Source organism: Aquarana catesbeiana, linkage group LG01 (genome assembly GCF_042186555.1).
Source record: "Aquarana catesbeiana isolate 2022-GZ linkage group LG01, ASM4218655v1, whole genome shotgun sequence".
Lineage (NCBI taxonomy): Eukaryota > Metazoa > Chordata > Amphibia > Anura > Ranidae > Aquarana > Aquarana catesbeiana.
In genome coordinates this window covers 369,596,659-369,622,335 of record NC_133324.1, presented here as the reverse complement: position 1 = coordinate 369,622,335, position 25,677 = coordinate 369,596,659, and the positions used below count along the sequence as shown (strand labels likewise).

General features: G+C 44.3%; 1 protein-coding gene across 1 annotated transcript; it reads left to right on the top strand.

Moving 5' to 3' along the window:
- The first annotated feature begins 10,504 nt into the window (after positions 1-10,504).
- On the top strand, positions 10,505-24,857 carry LOC141146753 (procathepsin L-like). Its single transcript, XM_073633295.1, has 8 exons — positions 10,505-10,653; positions 15,329-15,461; positions 20,199-20,321; positions 21,361-21,510; positions 21,633-21,857; positions 22,476-22,641; positions 22,717-22,834; positions 24,563-24,857. Exons 1-8 carry the CDS (start codon positions 10,610-10,612, stop codon positions 24,660-24,662), a joined length of 1,059 nt encoding a protein of 352 aa, XP_073489396.1. The 5' UTR covers positions 10,505-10,609; the 3' UTR covers positions 24,663-24,857.
- Positions 24,858-25,677: the final 820 nt, after the last annotated feature.

The window sequence follows — 25,677 nt, the reverse complement described above, 5'->3', positions numbered from 1 at the left end:
AATAGAGAGAGAGAGAACAATGAAACGACAACTATTTTTTAAAATTTTATATATTTTTTTGTGTTTTTTTTTTTTACACTTTTTTTTTTTGTAACTAACTTTTATAACTGTAACCGGTTCCAGGTTCGGGTCTCTCAAAATGCGATGGCATCTTGGGAGACCCTGTGAAAGGGTGCCTAGTCTGTGCAATGCTGTACCCTACGCTAATACTCAACTAGTCTATGGTAGCGTTCAAAACATTCACCAATGCAAAGACCAGGATTGTCAGGACAGGAGGGACAATAATAGCGGGTGTCACGCCTATATCCGCGCTTGCTGCAGACACAACATCTTTTTTGGGGGGGTTCGTTGGGTAGGGGTACTCGGGAGGACATAAAGAAAATGCCTCTCATGCAGCCGACTGGGGATGTGAATGGGGGAAGTACGGGCGCTGCAGAAGCGGTGGGTTCCCAATTATTAGGATTGGCGAATGTAGCAGGAAGGGCACTAAGGGGGCACGACGGGCCTGTTTGTCTTCTTCTTGGTGGCAGCGGGACACTACTTGTGCTTGCCACCTCACCAGCTTGAACTGCACTTATGGGACTTGCCACATCACCAAGTGTTACTGCAGTGCTGGTTTAACTACGACCGGGGTGTACTAGGCCGCTGGTGCTTGCCAGTTCACCAAAACGCTACCAAAAAAACTGTTAGCGATCACAGGGATCAGGCCTGACTCTGCAAACGCTGCAGTTATGCGTTTAGTGTTTTGTAAGTGACAGTGATCGATCGATACTGCACTTGTGTGGGCTGGGCTGGGCCGGGCAGAGGGGCAAAACGCAGGTGCTAGCAGGTATCTGGGCTGATCCCGCTAACACTGCGTTTTTGGGAACCCTAAACTGCTGGGGACACTAGTATAGATCTGATCGGATCAGATATTGATCCGTTCAGATACCATACCACTAAGGGAGGTGTACGGTGCGTGCGTGGGTGTTAGCGGTACTGGCGCTAACCTGACGCTGCCTGGGGCTGGTGCTTGCCAGTTCACTAAAATTCTACCAAAAAAACTGTTAGCGATCGCAGGGATCAGGCCTGACTCTGCGAACGCTGCAGTTATGCGTTTAGTGTTTTGTAAGTGACAGTGATCGATCGATACTGCACTTGGGTGGGCTGGGCCGGGCGGAGGGGCAAAACGCAGGTGCTAGCAGGTATCTGGGCTGATCCCGCTAACACTGCGTTTTTGGGAACCCTAAACTGCTGGGGACGCTAGTACAGATCTGATCGGATCAGATATTGATCCGTTCAGATATTATACCACTAAGGGAGGTGTATGCTGCATGCGTGGGTGTTAGCGGTACTGGCGCTAATCTGCCGCCGCCTGGGGCGACGCATATCACCGCCGGGCGATCAGGGGACTAAACCTTTATTCGGTAATAAACGGCGGGTGCCCTGACACTATAAAAAATAAACGAACTAACCAGCGTCACCCGTAACAGTTATACGGTGATCAGTGGTGAAAGGGTTAACTAGGGGGCAATCAAGGGGTTAAAACATTTATTAGATAGTATATGGGGGTCCCTGTCGCTATAAAACGCTGACGGTGAACCTAAATATTTACCTCCCTAACTAGCGTCACCAGTGACACTAATACAACGATCAGAAAAATGATCGCTTAGTGACACTGGCGACGGGGGGGGTGATCAAGGGGTTGAAACTTTATTAGGGGGGGTTAGGGGGTTCCCCAAACCTACAGGGGGCTAACACTAACTGCCCTACCACACTGTCACAAACTGACACCATGCAGTAATCAGAAAAAAAAAAAAAACTGCTTGGTGTCAGTGTGACGGGGGGGGGGGGGGAGTGGTGATTGGGGGGGGATCGGGTGTAAAGTATGCCTGGCATGTTCTACTGTGTGTGTGTTGGTACACTCACATTCCAGTCTTCTCTCCTTGGCCCTGGAATGGAAAATACCGAGCCGAGGAGAGATGACATAATTTCCTTTGCTGCTGTTTAGCATACAGCAGCAAAGGAATGATTCTGATTGGCTGGGAGCGATCGTGAGGGGGGGCCACGAATGGATGGTCTCCCCCTCGCCTCTCATCGCTCCCAGACCAAAGCCGACCGCCTCGGGCACCGGGGGGGGGGGTCCGATCGGACCCCCCACCCGCGGGAGGCAGATCACGTACAGGTACGTGATTCTGCCTGCCCGTGCCATTCTGCCGACGTACATCGGCGTGAGGCGGTCGGCAAGTGGCTAGAGAATGGTGAGAAAATACCCAGTGAGTGGCAGATGTGTGGATGAAAATGCAGATGCTTGTCAGAGCAGAATGGGCAACAGTAACTCAAATAACCACTCGTTACAACCAAGATATGCGAAATACGATCTCTGAATGCACAACTCAAACCATTAAAGGGGTTGTAAACCCTTGTGTTTTTTCACCTTTGTGCATCCTATGCATTAAGGTGAAAAAAAAAGGGTTTACAAAACTTCTGGCAGTCACCGGCCCCCTGTTTTACTTACCTGAGCCCCGTGTATTTCCCTCGGCAGAGACGTGGTGTCAGCTCTTGATTGGATAGATTGATGGCAATGCAGCCATTGGCTCCCGCTGCTGTCAATCAAATCCAATGACCTGGGTGGAGGGGCAGAGTCGCTTCTCCTAGGGTGTTATCTGATAAGAGGAGCTGCCGGGGCCCCCAAGAAGAGGTGGCTCGGGGCCACTTTTTGTAAAAAGAGCTGCACAGTGGAGTTAAGTATAACATGTTAGTAAACCTCATTTTGATTTAAAATAAAAACACTTTAAGCAAATGGGCTGCAGAAGGCCAATCCTGTCCGCTAAGAACAGGAAACTAAGGCTACAATTTGCATAGGCTCACCAAAATTGGGCAATGCAAGTCTAGGAAAACGTTGCCTGGTTGAAGTCTTGATTTTGGCTGCAACATTCAGACAGTAGGGTCAGAATTTGGTGTAAACATTGAAGGCATAGATCCATCCTGCCTTGTATCAATAGTTCAGGGTTATGGTGAGGGATATTTGCTTGGCACGCTTTGGACCCCCCTTAGTACCACTTGAGCATAATTTAAATGCCACTGCCTACCTGAGCATTGTTGCTGACCATGTCCATCCCTTTATGACTATAGTGTACCTACCTTCTGATGGCTACTTCAAGCAGGATTATGCACCATGTCACAAAGCTCAAATATCTCCTTTTATATAATGAGTTTGCTGTACTCCAATGGCCTCCACAGTCACCAGATCTCAATCCAATAGAGCACCTTTTGGGATGTGGTGGAACAGGAGATTTGTATCATGGATGTGCAGCACACAAATCTGCTGCAACTGTTGGATGCCATCATGTCAATATGGACCAAAATCTGAGGAATATTTTCAATGCCTTGTTGAATCTACCATGAAGAACCTGGTATTAGTAAGGTGGCCCGTAAATTATAGGTGCATCTCATACAATTAGAATATCAAAGTTAATGTATTTTAAGTAATTAAATTCAAAAAGTAACTCATGTTATAGATGTGTTACACACAGTGATGTATTCCAAGCATTTCTTTCTTTTGATGATTATGGCTTACAGCTAGTGAAAACCCAAAATTCAGTATCTCAGAAAATTACAATATTACACAAGACCAAAAAAAAAGATTTTAAATATAGAAATGTTGGCTTACTGAAAAGTATGTCCATGTATAGTATAGTATGCAATCAGCCCCAACAATGCAGACGAGCTGAAAGCCACGATCAAAGCAATCTGGGCTTCTATAACACCTAAGCAATGTCACAGGCTGATTTCCTCCATGCCATGCCCCATTGATGCAGTAATTCATGCAAAAGGAGCCCCATCCAAGTATTGAGTGCATACTATACTATACATGGACATACTTTTCAGTAAGCCAACATTTCTATATTAAAAATCTTTTTTTTTTTTTTTTTTTTTAATTATTCTTATATAATCAAATTTTCTGACATACTGAATTTTGGGTTTTCACTAGTTGTAAGCCATAATCATCAAACTTAAAAGCAAGAAATGCTTGAAATATATCACTCTGTGTAACACATCTATATAAAATGAGTTTCACTTTTTGAATTGAATAACTGAAATTAACTTTTTGTTGATATTCTAACTTTATGAGATGCACCTGTATAAAGTGGTTGTAAAGCCTAAACATTTTTTACCTTTAATGCATTCCTTCCTTGCATTAAGGTAAAAAATGTTTAGGTGTCAGTATCCCACCCTCACCCCCCAGTTTACTTACCTGAGCCCTCATTTGATCCAGTGCCCTGCATGTCTGCAGCTCTTCTCTCCCCTCACTTCTGGGTCTTGCTGGTTTTACTGGGGCACAGTGCTGTCAATCAAAGTTAGTGACGAGGGGGCGGGAAGCGGGGCCGGGTCTCTCTGTCAATAGACGCAGCAGTGGGGCTCAGGTGTGAGCATGCATGAGTGCCCCCATGGGAGGCACTGGACGGAGGGGAGGGGCCAGGATCGCCGACGGGGGACCCCATAACAGGATGTTCGTGGCCACGGTAAATATAGACATGTTTGTTGTGTTTTGGTTTTTTTTGTTTTTTTTTTTTTAATTAACCTTTAAAATCACTTGAACAATGTGTCATGAATTTCAGAACAGTCCTAGTTTCCTAAAATGTCTCCCTAGAGATCTTCCTGATCTTAAAGCAGAACCTCCTTATAGCAGCATTGTTTGTTTTTCTTTTTTCTTTCTCCTCTTACAAAAGTGTGAAACATTTTTATGATTTGTACCTTTTTAGGTGTTCTTAGCCTAGGCCAGGTGCTAAGTAATCTTTCCTATTAGAGCCCCCCAGATCAAACAAGCAACATATCTTTTATATATGAGGGGGCGCACCCACATTTTATTTTGTCCAAAATTCAGCTTTATACAGATAAATGTACAGCTGTCAGCAGCCAGGGGAGGAGATGGGAACTCAGCTGCTGACTTCTGATAAAAACATAAAATCTGCATATTGGTAACAGCACCGCTTAGTGTGCATATTTTAAGGAGAGGATATGTACATTCTGAACAGCTGATGAAGCAGAACGGGAAGTCAGTGCACTGGTTATGTGGTAATTGTCACACAGTATGTATCATATTTATCAGATCTTCCTTTCGTCTTATGAATACTGTTGACATGGCTGTCTGAGCCTGATATGCAAATATCACATTTCTCAGAGTTTGCATCGGACAGGACACCCCACCTTTCTTGATCCCTTGTAGTTAAAAGTAGCAATAACATCCCAAATACTCACTGTTCACTAGGCTCAGTTTTACACATGTGCAGAACAAAAAAATTTGTTTCGTTTTGTTATTTAAATGATTTAGTTTAGTTAAATTCCTTGAATTTGTTTATTCATTTTCGAATTCCATTCGAATCCGGCATTCAAATTTATTTTGTTTAAAATTCGCATTTCGGAATACGGTTATGTTCTTTCCATTTTATTATAATCTATTGTTGTGTTTTTTTTGTTTTTTTTCTATTTATTTTTTTTCTATTCTATTGAAAATTAGAATTTTTGAAGATGGTTATATTCTATTGATTCCTATTCGAATCTTGAAAGGTAGTTATATTCTTTCTATTCTATTCAAATGTATTCTATTTAAAATTCATATTTTACTCTATTCTATTGGGTTTTTTTTTCTATTCTATGCTTTTATTTCATATTTTAAATAAGTTCAAAAATACTGCGCCACAAATTCCTCTATTAACCTGTAAATCTATAATAAAACCACCACTGCAGCTCTTCCCACTATCTTGTGCAAAGCGCACAATAGGGTACCAAATGAACCAAAATGAATGAGCGCAAGGTATTTGAGAGAAATAGGCCTTTTGTGTACATAGAAAAAGTCGTAGATCTTTGAGTTCAGCTCATGATAAATAGGGGCAAGCACAAAAGTGTTGCATCTATAATTTTGCTCAGTGTATGTAGAAGATCTGAACATCCTTTCCATAGCAATCTCCTGCACTCCAATCCTCCCCTCTTCCAGCCACCCCCGATCGCCAGTGCCCTGCTGAGAGATGCCAGAGCTGGAGCACCTCGAGGGAGTGCAGAGAGGGAGGTGGACTGAGCTGCGTCTGAGGAAAGTTTCTGGAGATTAGCTGGCAGCCTTACATGTCAGGACATAGGACGGATTTGTTTGCAGCACATGAGACACTGACAAGGAGGGTCAAAAGAGCAGGTGTGGGGTGGGGGGTGCGACCAGCTAAGTCTGCAGTACCCCAATGGTTGGCACACATCATTGTAGAAGGAACACCAATCACTATTTGTTTGTGCAGATAGTGTGAACTTAAAGCTCCGCTTTAAGCACTTCTGCCCCCTCCTCTGCCACATTTGGTATGTCATTTTTTAAAATTTTTTTTTGGAGGGGGGGTACCTAGTTTTGACAGTTCTCCTCTCCCCCTCCCTCCCTGCAGTCTTCTGGGACACATCCAGACCATTCCAGAGACGCAGCATGCGCAGTGCACACCCAGCTTTGAAGCTGCAAGCTTCACCCGCCCACAAGCTGGAGTGCTTCTGTGTGACAAGGTGTCAAAAGGGCTGCATTTGTGAGCCGCTGAGAGGCAGGAATCAGGAGCGGCAGGCAGGGGTGGAGCTGGGAGATGGCCTGCAAATTAGGTCATCAATTGCTAGGACGCCGGTGGTCCTAACAACCGATGACTGCATTGGGGTGGGGGGTGAGCAGAGATTGCTGGCCAGATCTTCTGTCAGGAATCCTCATTTAGTGCTGTGTGTGAAAGCACACATTGGGGATACCACTACTGAGTGGAGCCCAGTGCTGAAACTTGTCCTGGCACTAGGCTCCGGGGACTCCATCCCAGATGCACGGGACCCTGGGACTTGCTTGAAATCGCGGGATGGACCTGTAGAACCTGGGATGGTTGGGAGCTATGGGTTCAGGTGGGCGCATCACTGGATCATGGAACAGGTGAGGGTGTGTTTATTATCAGTCAGCAACTACACTTTTTGTAGCTTGTGACGTTTGATAAACACAAACATGACTGGAGCTCCTCTTTAATTTCCAACCATTCCATTTAAGCCCCATTCACACTTATGTGACCTGAAAGTCGTGCCACTTGAAGCAATTCCTGTGTAATCTTGAGGTCTATGGACCTCAAATCATAGCAAAGTCGGTCCAAAGTAGTGCAGGGACTACTTTGAAGATATAAACGGTACTCATTGGAAATCATGGGGTACGACTTGTCATGCGACTTTGCAGTCCCAGTTTTGGACCCATTTTTGGAGCTCCTTGTGTGCTGGTGACATTACTTTCTTTGCAGTCCCAAGTCGCACAAGTGTGAATGAGGCCACAACCCTTTGTTATCCAAACTTTGTAAAATGAAAAGGGTAAACTCCTCACATAAAATATCTCACTATGCCCCGTACACACGGTCGGATTTTCCAATGGAAAATGTTCGATGGGAGCTTGTTGTTGGAAATTCTGACCGTGTGTAGGCTCCATCGGACATTTTCCATCGGAATTTCAGTTACACAAAATTTGAGATCTGGATCTCAAATTTTCCGACGTAAAATCCGTAAAATCCGGTCGTGTGTACACAATTCCGACGCACAAAGTTCCACGCATGCTTGGAATCAAGCAGAAGAGCCGCACTGGCTATTGAACTTCATTTTTCTCGGCTCGTCGTATGTGTTGTACGTCACCGCGTTCTTGATGGTCGGAATTTCCGTCAAGATTTGTGTGACTGTGTGTATGCAAGACAAGTTTGAGCCAACATCCGTCGGAAAAAATCCATGGATTTTGTTGTCGGAATGTCCGATCGTGTGTACTCGGCATTACTGTGTCATTGCAGAATAGATGGGGCTGCATCTGCAATAGATGGGGCTGTCTCATTGCAGATCAGATGGGGCTGTCTCATTGCTGAATAGCCGCTTGCTGAGCGGCTCACACCGATATACATCAGCAGAAGGGCACGTACAGGCATATTAAGATGCGGATTGTGGGCATGTGCCCGCCACGAGCTCCGTGAGTGTGATCACGGGTCCCGCTGACTCGATGTCCACGGGGATCCCTGCGATCGTCTCATGGGGAGATGCTAATGTAAACAACCATTTCCCCGTTCTGCCTAGTGACACTGACGGGGAGCGGTGATCAGTGTCGTGTCACACATAGCCCATCCCCCCACAGTTAAAACACATCCCTAGGACACACTTAACTCCTACAGCGCCCCCTCCTGGTTAACCCCTTCACTGCCAGTCACATTTACACAGTAATTAATGCATTTTTAATCGCACTGATCGCTGTATAAATGTGAGTGGTCCCAAAATAGCGTCAAAAGTGTCCGATCTGTCCGCCATAATGTCACAGTCACGATAAAAATCACTGATCGCCACCATTACTAGTAAAAAAAAATAAAAAATTACTAATAAAAATGCCATAAAACTATCCCCTATTTTGTAGATGCTATAACTTTTGCGCAAACCAATCAATAAACGCTTTTTGCCATATTTTTTTTTTTTTTTTTACCAAAAATATGTAGAAGAATATGTATCGGCCTAAACTGAGGGAAAAAAATGTTTTTTTATATATTTTTGGGGGATATTATAGCAAAAAGTAAAAAATAATGTGTTTTTTTTTCAAAATTGACGCTCTTTTTTTGTTTATAGTGCAAAAAAAAAAACCGCAGAGGCGATCAAATACCACCAAAAGAAAGCTCTATTTGTGGGGAAAAAAGCCATCAATTTTGTTTGGGTGCAACGTCGCACGACCGCGCAATTGTCAGTTAAAGCGGCGCAGTGCCGAATCGCAAAAAGTGCTCTGGTCTTTTGCCAGCCAAATGGTCCGGGGCTTAAGTGGATAGATGGGGCTGTCTCTTTGCTGAATAGACGAGGCTGTCTCATTGCTGAATCGACTGGACTGTCTCTTTGCTGAATAGACGGGGCTGTCTCTTTGCTGAATAGACGGGGCTGTCTCTTTGCTGAATAGAAGGGGCTGTCTCTTTGCTGAATAGAAGGGGCTGTCTCATTGCTGAATAGACGGGGCTGTCTCTTTGCTGAATAGACGGGGCTGTCTCTTTGCTGAATAGACGGGGCTGTCTCTTTGCTGAATAGACGGGGCTGTCTCTTTGCTGAATAGACGGGGCTGTCTCTTTGCTGAATAGACGGGGCTGTCTCTTTGCTGAATAGACGGGGCTGTCTCTTTGCTGAATAGACGGGGCTGTCTCTTTGCTGAATAGACGGGGCTGTCTCTTTGCTGAATAGACGGGGCTGTCTGCTGAATAGACGGGGCTGTCTCTTTGCTGAATAGACGGGGCTTTCTCTTTGCTGAATAGACGGGGCTGTCTCTTTGCTGAATAGACAGGGCTGTCTCTTTGCTGAATAGACGGGGCTGTCTCTTTGCTGAATAGACGGGGCTGTCTCTTTGCTGAATAGACGGGGCTGTCTCTTTGCTGAATAGACGGGGCTGTCTCTTTGCTGAATAGACGGGGCTGTCTCTTTGCTGAATAGATGGGGCTGTCTCTTTGCTGAATAGACGGGGCTGTCTCTTTGCTGAATAGACGGGGCTGTCTCTTTGCTGAATAGACGGGGCTGTCTCTTTGTAGAATGGACGGGGCTGTCTCTTTGTAGAATGGACGGGGCTGTCTCTTTGCTGAATAGACGGGGCTGTCTCTTTGCTGAATAGACGGGGCTGTCTCTTTGCTGAATGGACGGGGCTGTCTCTTTGCTGAATGGACGGGGCTGGCTGCTGAATGGACGGGGCTGTCTCTTTGTAGACTGGACGGGGCTGTCTCTTTGTAGAATGGACGGGGCTGTCTCTTTGTAGAATGGACGGGGCTGTCTCTTTGCTGAATGGACGGGGCTGTCTGCTGAATGGACGGGGCTGTCTCTTTGTAGAATGGACGGGGCTGTCTGCTGAATGGACGGGGCTGTCTGCTGAATGGACGGGGCTGTCTCTTTATAGAATTGACGGACTGTCTCTTTGTAGAATGGACGGGGCTGTCTCTTTGCTGAATAGACGGGCTGTCTCTTTGCTGAATGGACGGGGCTGTCTGCTGAATGGACAGGGCTGTCTCTTTGTAGAATGGACGGGGCTGTCTCTTTGTAGAATGGACGGGGCTGTCTCTTTGTAGAATGGACGGGGCTGTCTCTTTGTAGAATGGATGGGGCTGTCTCTTTGCTGAATGGACGGGGCTGTCTGCTAAATGGACGGGGCTGTCTGCTGAATGGACGGGGCTGTCTCTTTGTAGAATGGACGGACTGTCTCTTTGTAGAATGGACGGGGCTGTCTCTTTGCTGAATGGACGGGGCTGTCTCTTTGCTGAATGGACGGGGCTGTCTCTTTGTAGAATGGAAGGGGCTGTCTCTTTGTAGAATGGACGGGGCTGTCTCTTTGTAGAATGGACGGGGCTGTCCCTAAAGCTATTAGGGGCCACAAAATTGCTTCAAGGCTGCCCTGTCTCTCTCACCTATTATTATTATTACATCACCGCCTATTCCCGGCGGCTCCGCCCACTGCGCTGTACAACACAACACAGAGTCACGCGCTAGGCAGTCACATGAGGCCGCAGGGTAGAACCCGCCCCGTTCCCGGGGATCGGCCAATGGAAGAGCGCCTGCTTATTATGTAGGCAGGGCCGCCTGCTCCCTTTATAAGCGCGCCGGCATGTGTCAATGCCTGCAGTTTCCAGCTGGTGATCCTATTGTGAGGTTTGTTGGGGGAAAATGGCGGAGAAGGGGGCCAGGGAGGGGGAGCGTTGAGGAATGTATGGAACGTGTTGTGTTTGTTGTTAGTGAGCCATGGCGGCCTCCCTACTCTTATAATGTGAGTGTTGAGGGAGCGGAGGTTTTCCATGCAGTGTGAGCGCTCCGGGCAGTGTCCGTTCCTGTGTGCTTAGTGTTCATCCTGCTGTGTTCCTCCCTCCTCCTGGTGACTCAGCTGTCCTGTGTACTTGTTTACCCTGTGTGTGTGTGTGTGTGTGTGTGTGTATAGAGATGTATGGAGGATGTAGGATCCTCTGCTTAGATGGCTGATCTCTTCCCCCACTCTGTAATGCCATGCACTGTGTAGGAATCTCTATGTTGTCTTGCACTTCTCCCATTTAAAAGGAATAATTCTAAACGTTTGTATGCAGTAGGGAATGGGCACAACCCTTTCACAATTCACCCTATAGGAAAAAAGTACTTCTACATGATAAGATGTACTTAGCAACCAATCAGCTTCTAGCTTAGGGTATTTAGTTAAGCTTTAGAAACAAAGCTGGAAGCTGACTGGCTGCTTTGCATAGCTACTCCAGTTTCCTTCTAGTTCAGCTGCATAAGGATTCCATTATGTTCTGTGTCTCCTAGTCAGCATACATGTGTGATGGTGTTTACAATAGCAAGCTGCTTATGTAACCAAACCCTTAGGTTCACACGGGGTGTACACATCTATGCGTGTGTGCAGGCGGTGTATCCTTATACAGATGCATGCGCCCCCCCCCCCCCCCCACGCTAGCTCAAATCTCTATGGAAGTGAGATGATTTCCTCCCACCCAGCATAGGTCCCATTTTTCAAGATTTTGCCATTAGTCACGTCAAGTTTACACCTCCCTATTTTATTCAAAGCTATGATGACATGGCTTTATATACCTCAAGTGGAACCACTCCCTTCACCAGCACTAACCTATTCATCTAGTATTCTGGGTTTGGGATCTTCAAACATCTCAGGCCCCTTTCCAAAATCCCATCCTCCTGTCAGTTTTTCAGGTGGATGTGATCAGACACCCCCCCCCCCCCCCCCCCCCCCACCAGTCTCTTCTATCAAGCCACAGATGTCAGCGGACACATGTTTGACACCCGCCACCATCTGATCCAATCCTGTCCGCCCAAAAAAGACGGCTGGTGGTCATAGTCCCTATCTGTCTAGCGGATCGGATGGAAACAGTTTGCCCTGTGGAGGATAGCAGTCTGTCTGCGGAGCGGGCACAGACCTGTCATCCGCTGGATCAGCAGAGGGGTCCACCTCTGAAGTGGATTCCGCTTCACTGGAATTGCACCACTCCCGCTCATGTGCACAGGAGTTCATTCTGGTACTGAGTGTAGTAAACTGTACATGCAGGGCCATAATTGGGGCTCATTCACATGGACAAATGTTACATTTAGATATATTGTATGTATTTAAACACAGCACTGTAGTAGTCAGTGGGCACACACACACACACACACACACACACACACACGATCTACATATGAATGTATGCTGTGTTTAGTTGTGCACACCATAAAGTAGAACCCCCTGCATGTACATATATAAACAGGAGTACTTCAGGGGCATAACTTGTGCATGATCTTGTTTTCTTGCATGTAAAGGTAGTGTTTTGCTGCCTTTTGTGGATGCGTCTTCATTCATAATATTGGGACCATGCTAGAAAGCTGCTTTTATTGTAGAAGAGATGGCTATAGCTGGCAGTGCCAGTCAAGGGGGGTGGGGGTTCTAACAGGGCAGGTGTACAGAAGTCAATTGTTAGATCAACTTCTGTACAACCGGCTCTGTCTATGCATGGATGAATTTGGCCGGTACCTGCTGAAATGGTTATTTTGACCCATGTATGACTGGCTTTAATCCTACATTTCCACATATGCATTTAGTGCGGTTTGCAAAAACTTACTACAGTCCATTTCACATGGTTTCCTGTGGTACCCATTCACATCTGTTTTTTTTCAGCTGGTGCATTTTTTGCAAAGGGTCAGGGACCTTTTTCCCACAGCGGATTGTGTTTTGCGTGTAATAGACCTGCACCGAAAGCGCAAGTGTTGCATTTTTGATGGGTCCTTTTTTTTTTTCGTTTTTTTGCATGGCTGGTTAACTGGTCCCTGACCGGCTACCACAGTTATACTGCGTTAGAATGGCTCCCCTGAACGAGCCGTCGTAGCTGTACATCGGCCCTTTAAGATGATGTAGGAGGCGCTTGCCTGCAGCATGTGCCCGGAGGGCACGATGACTGCCGGGCACCCGTGACAGAGCAAGAACCGGGATCTGTGTGTAAACACACAAATCCCGGTTCTCTCAGGGGAGAGGAGACAGATCGTGTGTTCATACTAAGTATGAACACTGATCATTCTCCTCCCCTAATTAGTCCCATCCCCGCTACAGTTAGAACACACCTAGGGAACAGTTAATCCCCTTGATCACCCCCTAGTATTAACCCCTTCCCTAACAGTAACATTTGTACAGTAATCAGTGCATTTTTGTAGCGCTGATGGCTGTATAATTGTCAAGTGTCCAATTTGTCTGCAATATTGCAGTCCTGATAAAAAATCGCAGATCACCGCTATTACTGGGGGGGAGCCATACATCTATCCCCTATTTTGTAGACACTATAACTTTTGTGCAAATCAATCAATATACGCTTATTGCAAGATTTTTTTGGGGGAAAAAAAATGTAGAAGTATAGATACCGGCCTAAACTGAGGGAAAAAAGTGTTTTAAAAAAAGTTTGGGATAGATATAATTTTCAAAATTGTCACAATTTTTTTATTTTTTTTGTTTTTTTGTTTATAGCGCAAAACGTAAAAACAGCAGGGGTGATCAAATGGCACCAAAAGAAAGCTCTATTTGTGAGGGGGGGACACACACTCAATTTTGCTTGGGTACAGCTTTACATGACCGGGCAATTGTCAGTTAAAGCGACACAGTGCCATATCGCAAAAAATGGCCTGGCCATTGAGCAACCAAATCTTCCGGGGCTGAAGTGGTTAAGGAGCAGACCGGGAAGCCAGCTGCTGCATCCTTGACAACCAATGAGTCGAATTTAAGCTGAATGTAGAAACAAGAATGGCCGGCCTTAAAGTGGGGTCCCCCAATCCATACCAGGCCCCTTGAGTCTGGTATGAATTTTGAGGGTAACCCCAAAATTCCCCCCCCACCCATCCTAGACCCTTATCCTCGCTCCTTTAAGAACTGGTGAAGACAGCAGAGCTTTTTTTCTCTTGCTGCAGCGGGCATCGTGTTTGACTATGGATCTACACTAGGACATTGTGTGGAGTGGTGGTTTTTATTTAAAATAAAAGTGTAAAGTGAACACTACAAGAGTAGGAAAAAAAACTTGTCAACTCTTGTGTCCCTCCTTTTTTTTTTTTTTTTTTTTGGCCAGCTTCCTGGTCTGCTCTTTAACTAGATATACGCAGTTTGTTGGGGAGAAACAAAGCAAAACACATGTTTTTAAAAAAAAAAAAAAGTGCTAGTGTTAGAGCCCATTCACACAGGGACGACTTGTCAGGCGACCTAGTCGCCTGACAAGTCGCCTCCCGTTCTGTGCTATGGAACCGTTCTAAGGGGAGCGACGCAAGTCGCTCCGACTTAGAAAAAGGTTCCTGTACGACTTCGGGGGCGACTTGGGGCGACTTGCATAGACTTCTATACAGAAGTCGTTTTGCAAGTCGCCCGGGCAGTCGTTTGCAGGTCGCCTCGCTGAGGCGACCTGCAAGTCGTGTTGCCCCTGTGTGAATGGGGTCTTAAGGTTTTAGCCTCGGTTCACACCAGAGGCGGCACGACTTGCAGGTCGCCTCACCGAGGCGACCTGCACACGACTGCCCGGGCGACTTGCAAAACGACTTCTGTATAGAAGTCTATGCAAGTCGCCCCCGAAGTCGTACAGGAACCTTTTTCTAAGTCGGAGCGACTTGCGTCGCTCCCCTTTAGAACGGTTCCATAGCACAGAACGGGAGGCGACTTGTCAGGCGACTAGGTTGCCTGACAAGTCGTCCCTGTGTGAACCGAGCCAAGGTTTTTCACAAGATTGAATTCCCATCCTTTTGGTGCTTTAACAGGTTGTGTTGACCCAGCTGCTGGTTTCACCACCCTTGGGAGGTAGGGTGTATTCCTGCTGGTGCCCTATAAACCAATAGGTTTCTCAGGAAGTGCCTATTGCAGCAAACAAAGTGGTTCCAAACCACCGATAGTGGGTGATTGACATGGCTCTGCAGTATGGCCACCATTTTAAGAGGCTTTCCCACCCTTAAAGCAGACAATGGAAAAACCTCAAATTATCTGTATCTCCCATGTGACAACAGATAGTAAGCTGGATCTCCTAAACCTCATTAGAGGGGCCTTCTGGGAGTTCATTGTCTTGGTGTTGCACACATTTTTTTTTTTTTTGGGGGGGGGGGGGGGGGGGGCGGCGGGTTGTTGGGACTTTCTGCGCCTGTAACTCAGTGGTGCTCCTTGCTTTCATGATGCTTTTGCTCTTGTAAAAGTGAGTTTGCTACTTGCTCTTTATTTGATCTTCCATACAAGCACCTAAGGCCTTTTTTTCTTGTCAGAACTATTGGATTACAACAGTCAATATTACCTGTGCCTAATAGTTGTGTTTTTTTTTTTTTTTTTTTTTTTTTGTACCTGCAGGTTAGAAATCATGATGTTACTTGTAGTTGCTTCCCTATGCTTGGCATCGGTATTTGCTCTTCCTGTACATGACCCAGCTTTGGATGAAACATGGAACTTGTTTACTGCTCTATATAATAAAAAGTATGAAAAGGTAAGTTAAATAAACTAATTTTTCTCTTGTAATTAACTACAACCTTCTATAAACTGAAGTTTTTTATAATGGTAATTGTTTAAAGCATTTCTGTAAGATGGCCTAACACCTGGACTGCAATCTGCTAGAAGGGCAATTTTTTTTTTTTTTTTTTTTTATCTTCAAATTCTGGGGAAGATTTACTAAAACTGATGCAGCTGTGCATAGTAACCAATTGGCTTCCAGGTTTTTTGTCGGCTTAATTGAACAAGCTGAAGTTAAAAACTGCTTACTAAGCACAGCTGCACCAGTTTTAGTAGATCTTCCCATGTGTTCCTGTGAAAACAATTCACCCTACCCCTCTAGGTCTGGGCTTGGAAAATCAGTGAAACAAAGATAGATCTCATGTTGGCCAATGCAATCAATATTGCAAATTTCACCACGTGGAGTTCTATTGGATAAACTTCAGAAGCCCACCAAATACTGCTCTTCCTATTTCAGCCACCTCCTTGTAGACAGTAACTTATTTCACTGGTTCTTCACCTCTCTTTATATTCCTCCCCCCCCCCCCCCCCCCTTATTTTTTATTTTTTTTTTTCTCCTCCCTCCCTCCCTCCCTCTAGTATACCCATTCCAATATCCCACTTTTTTTTTTTTTTTTTTTTTTTTTTTTTTTATCTGATCTTTTCTGCTCTAGTCAAGTAGACGTGGACTATCTTATTTTGTGTATCAGATTGCATCTGTTTAGCTACCACTAAGGCTCGGTTCACACTACCATTACCTGAAAGTAGTGTGAATTTGCTAGGCAACTTCAGCGCATGCCTGTGTAATCTTCCTGTAATGTCTGATCCAAATCACATCAATATAGATGAGGATCCAACTTGGAGACCACTTCCAATAAAGTCTATGGGCAGAAGTTGCCTTGAAGTAGTACAGGAACCTTGTCTAAAGTCGGAGTGACTTCAGTAGTGCTAATTAAGACAGCTCTCAATTAGGGCTGCAACTATTTTCATAATCGAGATCTGTCATAGCAGTTCCCTGAACTAGTAATCCCAGAAGTCTTTCCTGTTACCATGGCTTCTAAAGTCACACAGAGCGTGGTTTGGTCCCGCCTCCAGCTCCCTCCTCGCAGAATTTGATTGACAGCAGCAGATGCCTCTGTGCCTGTGTAAAGAGGGAGAGAGAAGCACTGGTTGCAAATGGGCACAGTGAAGAGAAAGGAACTGGGGAATCTTTGTCCTCATTTTTCCCATCCTTGTCCTTTCCCCATGTCAGAAGTGAGACATTAGCGGTCTGGGGTCTCAAACTGGTGGCCCTCCAGCTGTTGCGGAACTACAAGTCCCATCATGTCTCTGCCTGAGGGAGTCATGCTTGTAACTGTCAGCCTTGCAATGCCCCATGGGACTTGTAGTTTCGCAACAGCTGGAGGGCCGCCAGTTTGAGACCCCTGGTTTAGACCCTTGCTATTTCACCAAAGCCTCCAATGGTGCTCCTAAAAAAATTTAGTTGGCCGATTATTGTGTTGAATCTAATTGGAGAATAACCTTAAAATGTGGTGTATAATTTGGTTAATATGAAAAGTTTAAAAAAAAAAAAAAAAAAAAAGGCAATTCTTAAATATCTCTATGCAGTGGTAAATATAAATAACAACAAACTATATATAGTTGATAAATAAGACAACTGTAAAGTTAGCCCAATTTATTTTTTTATATTTAGAAAGATAATGTTATGCCGAGTAAATTGATACCCAACCTGTCACTCATCATAATTGCGCCCGCTTGTGGAATGGCAACAAACTTTTACCCTTAATGTCCATAGGCGACGCTTAAAAAAAAAAAAAAAAAAAAAAAAAAAAAAAAAACAGGTTGCATGTTTTGAGTTAGAGGTCTAGGGCTACAATTATTGCTCTCGCTCTACCGATTGCGGCGATGCCTCACATGTGTGGTTTGAACACTGTTTTCATATGCGGGCACTACTCACGTATGTGTTCGCTTCTGCACGCGAGCTCAGTGGGATGGGGGGCGTTAAGATAAAGTAAAAAATTTTTATCAAAATAAATAGTGTCACTTTTATTCCTATTACAAGGAATGTAAACATCCCTAATAGAAAAACATGACGGGACCTCTTAAATATGAGATCTGGGGTCAAAAAGACCTTAGATCTCATATTTACACTAAAATGCAAGAAAAAAAATGGCCCTTTTTAAGAGCTATGGGCGTAAGTGATGTTTTGACATCGCTTCTGCCCTGCAATGTCATGGAGACGGGTGGGGGCCATCTTCCCCCTTCTTCGTCTCCATGCCCAGCCACAGAGAGGACCTGATTGACGATGGCTCTGGTAAGCAGGGGAGGGGCACCAGAGCGCAGCAGGCGGGGGGGGGGGCAATGATCTCATGGCGAATCCGCCAGAGACCACTTTTATCTTGTAGCGGACCACCGGCCAAACACGAGGATAACATGCTTATGGCAACTAGCTGCTGGCATAACAACAATATTCCTCCTCTAAAGTAAGGACGCATATCGACCTGCACCGGTCCAGAAGTGGTTAAAGAAATTTAAAGACTGTTTTGCCCATTTTCAGACAAAACTGTAATATTTTATATGCTGGCCATACAGAAACAATGTATTCCTTCAAACAAAAGTAATGCTATTCTAACTGTTAGTGGGGTCAAATTGACATTCATTTTTGACTGCAGTGATGGGAAAATTCGAAGGAGCAGAATAAACTTCTTGGTCAAAGGATTTTTCAGACAGTGTGTATGCGGTTTTCTTTCACAAATTCCATTCCTTTTTGTAACTGTTATAGGGCGTACACACGGTCGGACTTTGTTCGGACATTCCAACAACAAAATCCTAGGATTTTTTCCGACGCATGTTGGCTCAAACTTGTCTTGCATACACACGGTCACACAAAGTTGTCGGAAAATCCGATCGTTCTAAACACGGTGACGTAAAACATGTACGTCGGGACTATAAACGGGGCAGTGGCCAATAGCTTTCATCTCTTTATTTATTCTGAGCATGCGTGGCACTTTGTCCGTCGGATTTGTGTACACACGATCGGAATTTCCGACAACGGATTTTGTTGTCGGAAAATTTTATCTCCTGCTCTCCAACTTTGTGTGTCGGAAAATCCGATGGAAAATGTCCGATGGAGCCCACACACGGTCGGAATTTCCGACAACATGCTCCGATCTGACATTTTCCATCGGAAAATCCGACCGTGTGTACGGGGCATAACAAGCAAGTGAAATTTTCAAACAAAATTCTTTTGTTCAGCAAATTTACGAAGTTTTTTTTCGTCTGAATATTCTTGTCCGAAAATCGATGCTGTATGGCCAGCATAAGGCTCGGTTCATACCTATGCCATTTGCTTTTGATCCATTTCTGCAGTGCTTTTTGTTGTACATTTTTGGAAGACGCAGTACATGCTTATTTGCAGCTTCTCCATTGAAGTCAATTGAACCAAAAGAGCAGTTTTGCGTTAAAGTCCTTGACCCTTTCCAAATACACAGCAGCTGAAAAAAGCATAGATGTGAACGTGTCCCATAGGAAACAATTTTAAATTAACTGCAGTGCGTTTCTGCAAAAAGCACAACGCATAGGTGTTTAGTAGCAGCAGCAACTTCTTGTATTGCCTATTTTAATGGGGTTAAAACAAAAAACAAAAAAAAAAAAGCAAGCCAATTTTAAATAGTACAAAAAGCAGATAATCGCTAATATAAGGGCTTCTTTTATACTGTAAAAGTAATTGCATACATACCCCCAGAGGTAGGATATAAGCCTTTCAACTAGGAGTCAGACATGAAGGGTGGAAGGGAGATATAAATCTTTATATTAATGTAGTACTAAAAGCGGAGTTCTGATTCTCCTCTTCTAGGGTCCCCCACTGATGCTTTTGGCTCCTCCTGCCCTCAGAGTGCCCCTATAGCAAGCTGCAAAGTATAGAGCCCCAATAGCAAGGTAAAACTTCTGCCTTTAGAACCACTCGCTTGCTGCCCAGGACTACATGTCCCATGAGGCATTGCTCCTTGCACATTCATGTTCTCAGGCACCTACTGACATGTATGGGTGGTGTATTGAGCTGTATGTGTGCTACACTGTTTTTCCTGATATGTAAACAAATGCATTCTGTATGCAGCCAACTAATCGGCTGGCTGATTAATCAATTATGGAAATCGTTCACAACTAATTTTCATTGATTAGTTGTTTCGGCCCTACTCTCAATGACTAACATGGTATTTCACATGTGGTCTTGCGTTGGATCCCAGTCGTGGCAATGTGAACTGAGCCTTACACCGTGTGTGGCGGTGCGTTTCCAACACTTAAAATGTAATGCGACTTTGTTCCACAGCACTCGTGAAATTGTGTAATTGTGTAGGTGAATACAATTTTGTATTTGGCTTTTAATCTTGCCTAGTGACCAGATGTAAAGCATACATGGTATAGGTGAATATTTGTGTGTGTGTGTGTGTGTGTGTCAAAGGCAGGCCTGTTTACATAGGTTGCCCAAGTAGGTGTTCAGTAATCAACCCTCTACTATCAAAACCTTATGCAAAGTATTGTCTTTTTTGTGGGGTTTTTTTTTTTTTTTTGTTTTGTTTTTCCCCCTCTCTTTCCTCTGGGGTTGAGATGGGGATATGAAAGCTCTGCAATCTGAGGACAAATGGCAGCAAACATCAGATGGTGTTGAGTCTAGCATTAACACTGGTTGGGTCCATATAAAAGCTTGTGATGGCTAAACCTATTTTTCTCTTAGGATGACGGTGTGTGGAGGAGGTTGGTATTCGAGGATAACTTCAGGAAAATCACAAAACACAATATGGAAGCTGCTGCAGGAAAACACACTTACAGCCTTGGAATGAACCATTTTGGGGACATGGTAAGTGTACATGGAACCTTTAAGCAACAATGGATAGTAAACGGTTGTACAAAGCCTTCAGTTGAATGCAAGCAGCCAGCTCTTTAGTGCAGAAGAGACATGCTATGTCTCCAAGAAACCAAACTTCTCACATGTACACAAAGCTGTGCATGCACAGCATCATTCTTGGGCTGATGTCTGAGCCAGGGTTATTTTTGATTCTGCATGTGTGGGATCAAGCTATACGATGCATATCTGACACATACAATGACACCTATGGTGGTACCCAGAATCTTGTATTATCAAATGTGTTTATAGCAAAGGAACTGTGAAAGCTCATACATGTAGTGAACAAAAGAGATGGCTAGAGATAGAATATATAACTTTTATTATACAAAAGTTGGGCATGATGGTAACATCTGTTATACCCAGGTGAAGTTCACGTCGATAATACAGAATCCTGTTTTTGCAAAACTGGTCCACATAGGAAGCTTGACTTTTTTTTTTTTTTTTTTTTTTCTTCTTCTCAAATGCCTTCTTTAGGAGCGCATGTGAACACATGAGGGTTGATTTGCTAAAACTGGTGCAGCTGTGCATGGTAGCCAATAAGCTTCTAACCTAAGCTTGTTCAATTGAGCTTTGGCAATAAAACCTGGTTACTGACCACTATTGCCCCAATCAAAAGAATATGCATATGCAAAATATTTATATCAACTAGCATTCACCGATAACATGATCCTCCAACAATGGTGGAGCACACTGGTCATGGGTGTCAAACCTCCATCGAGGCTGCTCATGAAGAGGTAGATGTCATAAAAATCTATTTCTTTTGGGGTATCCCATTTATCGCATGTTGCTGCATATTTAGAAAAGTAGTGTTCCTGAACAAAGATATTTGCACAATGAAATGGCTATCTTCTACTTGAATATAGATTGTCTGTCTGGTTCCTACAGAGCCTGTTGAAGGGGCACTTCACTGTTATGTGGTTAGAAACATGGCTTCCTTTACTGTGGAATTTAATGGGGATATGTAATTCACACAAACCTATCTTGGTTCTAGACTACAGAAGAATTTAAACAGCTAATGAACGGATACAAACTTAAACAGAACAAGGCACGAGGAGCAACATTCCTGCCACCAAATAACTTTGAGGCTCCAAAACAAGTTGACTGGCGGGAAAAAGGCTATGTAACTCCAGTAAAAGATCAGGTATAAACTACATTTCTGCTTTTTGCAGATGTTGAAATAAAATGCCTAGTAGCTCTTGAATATGCTTTGTATAATGGCTCTAATGCCGAAAGCTGCAAATTGCTCATCCCTTTTCATTTCAGGGGCATTGTGGCTCATGCTGGGCTTTCAGTGCAACCGGCGCTTTGGAAGGTCAACAGTTCAGGAAGACTGGGAAGCTTGTGTCCCTGAGTGAGCAAAATCTTGTGGACTGTTCTACAGCAGAAGGCAATCAGGGTTGCAATGGAGGATTGATGGATAATGCTTTTCAATACATTCTTGACAATAATGGCCTAGACTCTGAGGAATCGTATCCATATGTTGCTGAGGTAAGGTGTCTGTTGTTGTTGTTCACTATAAACCACAAAAGGAAAGAAAATTGCTCAGACAATGGCACACATTTTATGTGAGTAGGGACAAATCCTGAATGAAAAGTATATTGGATTGGTAGACTGAAATTGTCAGTTGGGGTTAAAGACAATGGCTGTGGACTGAAGCAATAGGTGACCATAATAATTTTTCTGGGGTGGCCAACTATCAGTCCCATATTTTATTGTATTTGGCAGGGTACCCACAGTGCATGTCGATAAGCTTTTTGTTTTTTTTTTATAGGATAAAACTGTTAATTTCTTGGCACCATGGTTGTTTAGTAGGGGGTGACACCTGCATCCAATGACATGCAATAAGCTTCCTGGCAGTGACTACATCATGAGAGATTGTTTTGAACTTGTCCTCTGGATCAGGTGGGAGGCCTAATGGGTTGGGGTCAACTGAGGGGAGAGCCTATCTTGTCATGCAGAAAATGGACTATTTGTTACTGGTAAGCATGTATGTCTGGGGAATTTCCACAGCATATGGAAAAGTGTTCCTTGGGTGGCCTGTTGGATATTCATGTAGACTGAAATCCGACATTGGGATACATAATTTTTATTACTTGACTTTTATAGGATCAAGACTGCAAATACGATCCAGCCAGCAGGGCTGCCAATGACACTGGCTTCATGGATATTGAATCTGGGAATGAGAAGGCTCTCATGAAAGCTGTGGCATCAGTTGGTCCAGTCTCTGTAGCCATTGATGCTGCACATGAATCATTCCAGTTCTATCAACATGGTATGTATTGCTCTACTAAATTTGACCTAACTTTTTAAGAACGAACATTGTGTACTCATGTAAAACTATTTGCAGGAATTTACTATGAACCTGAATGCAGCAGTGAAAATCTAGACCATGGTGTTCTGGTTGTTGGCTATGGATTTGAAGGAGAGGATGTAGATGGAAAGAAATACTGGATTGTTAAAAACAGGTATGCTTTCAAAATGAACACTAAAATTCAGGTTGGGGAAATGAGGGCTCACACAGCTTTTTGCTGAATTTGTGCTGAAACTTTCCTCATTAGCTCTGAGTCACTGACCTCAGGTGAAACTGGCACTAGAAGCTTTATCTCCCAATGGATTCTTTTCAGTGGAAAGGTTAGAATTGCCAACTCCTGGCCTGGCCCATGGTATATTGACAGCTGAATACCGTAAGAATTTTTGCAAATGCTTGGTGCAATGCCGTTGTGGAAAGTGTTTGGGGGGGCGGGTTGTTTCTGCTGCTGGACTGTCTGTATTTGACTCTTATCTTTTTAAATAAAGCACCTGTTTGGTATAAAATTAAAGCATTTTGGCAAGGCCTCACCTGGTCAGTGCAGGCAACACAATGAGCCTGATAGTAAAAGGGTTGCATAAAACTTTATAACTGTTTTAGACATTTTAGTGGTTCCAAATTAGACACAAGATACTCTGCATCTTTTCAAATAACTGTTCTGAACAATAACTCCAAGCTCTCTAATGAAGCTTAAAGTGGTCGTAAAATTACTTTTTACCTACAGCTAAGCCTATATTAAGGCTTACCTGTAGGTATCGCAAATATCTCCTAAAACTAAAGTTTAGGAGATATTTTACCATATACACTTGCACCTACGTCATTGGTGCACCAAAGGGCCACGATCAGCTGTTTCTAAAGGGCTTGTGACGTCACGTGACTCTGGCCAGTCAGAGCTGGAGTCCACGGCCCCCCAGAAGGAAGAGGGGCGAAGATGGATGTTTCCACACAGCGGTACAGCGGTGACATTTTGGGCTTCCTTTGCAGGTAAGTGCAACATAATGGGCTAGTATTCCATGCATACTAGCCATTATGCTTTTACTTTGCAGGGGAAAAGAAGTAAAACCCATCAGGGTTTACTTTCTCTAACGGTCCTTAGGTGGCTGCATTGGCTTTCTAACGATTTTTGGAAAATATTGAATGGTTGGGTACCAGAGTTGTGGTGTCATTAGTACTCCTGTAAGCTCCTTTTTTTTTTTTTTTGCAAGGCCACGGAAGTGTGTATTTCAAACATTTGCATGTGTCCTCCACCTTCAGGCATTTGTCTGCCAAAAGTGACTGGGACCAGTTTTACAGGCTAAACGCCATTTCATTAATGTGATTTCTGTGGTTTACAGGCTTTTATTGGGCCAAAAAAAATGCTCAATTCTGCCTCAAAAGCTCGTGTGGCTTTTTTCTACCACTTAATAGGATTTTGAGTGTTTTGTTCCCAATGCTCAAGTGTGAATGGGAGGGGGCTTACACACTCCATATTGGAGTATCTTGTGTAAATCACCTCCATGTAATAGTGTTGAGGTAGACATGTTTGTACAACATGCTTTGGCTTTTATTAGCTCCTTAATGCACTGGAGGAGTAAATGTGGTGGTCCCAGGTGAAATTTTGGAGGGGCTAAAACTAATGCAGGCATCAAGGACTGGTAAACTGCATATACATTTTGGTTTGAGTCACTTTAGCAAAAGCTGTAACAATAGAAAATGTGTAAAACTCTGCTGTGATAGATGACTTATGGCTGTACTTGTCAGTAATCTGGCACCATTTTATACTGAACGTTCAGATTTAACTGGTATGCTTGTCAAAGTTGGTGACCACTTCAAGCCTGAAGTCAAGATTGCAAGGAAAATATACACATGTGCAAGTCTCATCTGCAGTACAATTTTTGTCTTTTAGCTGGGCAGAGACGTGGGGAGACAAAGGATACATCAAAATTGCCAAAGACAAGAAGAATCATTGTGGAATTGCTACAGCTGCCAGCTATCCTTTAGTTTAGGAGCTGATGAAGATTTTTATATTAAACTAAAAGCTATAAAATATCTTGCCTGAGTGACCTCACATCTAAGCTGGACTGTTAGTTTTATTTTTGATGTTTTAATGTAATTTGTTTTAAATGTTGCACTTTTATATAATATTTTTTTTTTTTTTTTTTTTTTTTTTTTTTTAATAATAAAACCTGTTTTACTCCCAATATGTTGTCATGTGGCTTGGTGGGCTTTTTTTTTTTTTTACTACTGGAAATAGTTGTGATTTACCCCCTTGCCTTGTTTGGGTCAGTGACTCGGTTAAAGCTACAGGGCTGGCTAACACTCTCCATATTTTAAGGGTTTGCTTGAGAGGAGTGCTGCTGTGCAAAATCCCCCCCCCCCCCCCCTCTGCCTGGTTGTCCATGTAGTGGCTCCAATGGCTTTTAATCTACTGACATGGGGTGTTTGCTTCAGCTTAAAGCAGGGGTCCTCAAACTACGGCCCGCGGGCATTTATCCGGCCCACCCCACCCAGGGCCGGATTCCCGACAGGCCAGGCTCGGGCCGGGGCCAGGTCGGCTCGGCTTGGGCAGGTCCACTCTGCTTCGGCAGGGAGCATATCTGCTCCGCTCAAGCCGCCTCCCCCACCCCAGTCATTGATGGAGGGCTCCGTGTGCCGCACTGCATGCTGGAAGGTGTAGTTTCCAGGACAGTCCCGCGCGGATTCACATCTTCCTCACATGGCAGACAGGAGGCGCGAAGAGTGACAGTGAGAGCGGAGGCTTCAGGCAACAGCTTACTAAAAAGTGAGGACCTCTGTCCACCCCCAGAGTCCCCCTCGCAGTCCACCCCCTCCCGTTCTTTGGGGTGCCTTAGATATGATGGACTGATTTGGAGTGTTGAGATAGAATGAGCCACAAGCTGGTCTAGGTAGGAGGAGGGCGGGACTTTTATCACAGCGCGTCCAAACTATAGTCCGGACCTCTAACAGTCTGACCGATAGTGAACTGGCCCCCTGTTTAAAAAGTTTGAGGACCCCTGGCTT

Bases quoted from the DNA above. Each gene is read 5' to 3' on its own strand.
- LOC141146753 (XM_073633295.1), top strand. From the start codon at position 10,610: ATGTGTCAATGCCTGCAGTTTCCAGCTGGTGATCCTATTGTGAG. The intron at 10,654-15,328 runs GTTTGTTGGGGG...TTGTACCTGCAG, and splicing joins GCTGGTGATCCTATTGTGAG to GTTAGAAATCATGATGTTAC. The intron at 21,858-22,475 runs GTAAGGTGTCTG...TGACTTTTATAG, and splicing joins CGTATCCATATGTTGCTGAG to GATCAAGACTGCAAATACGA.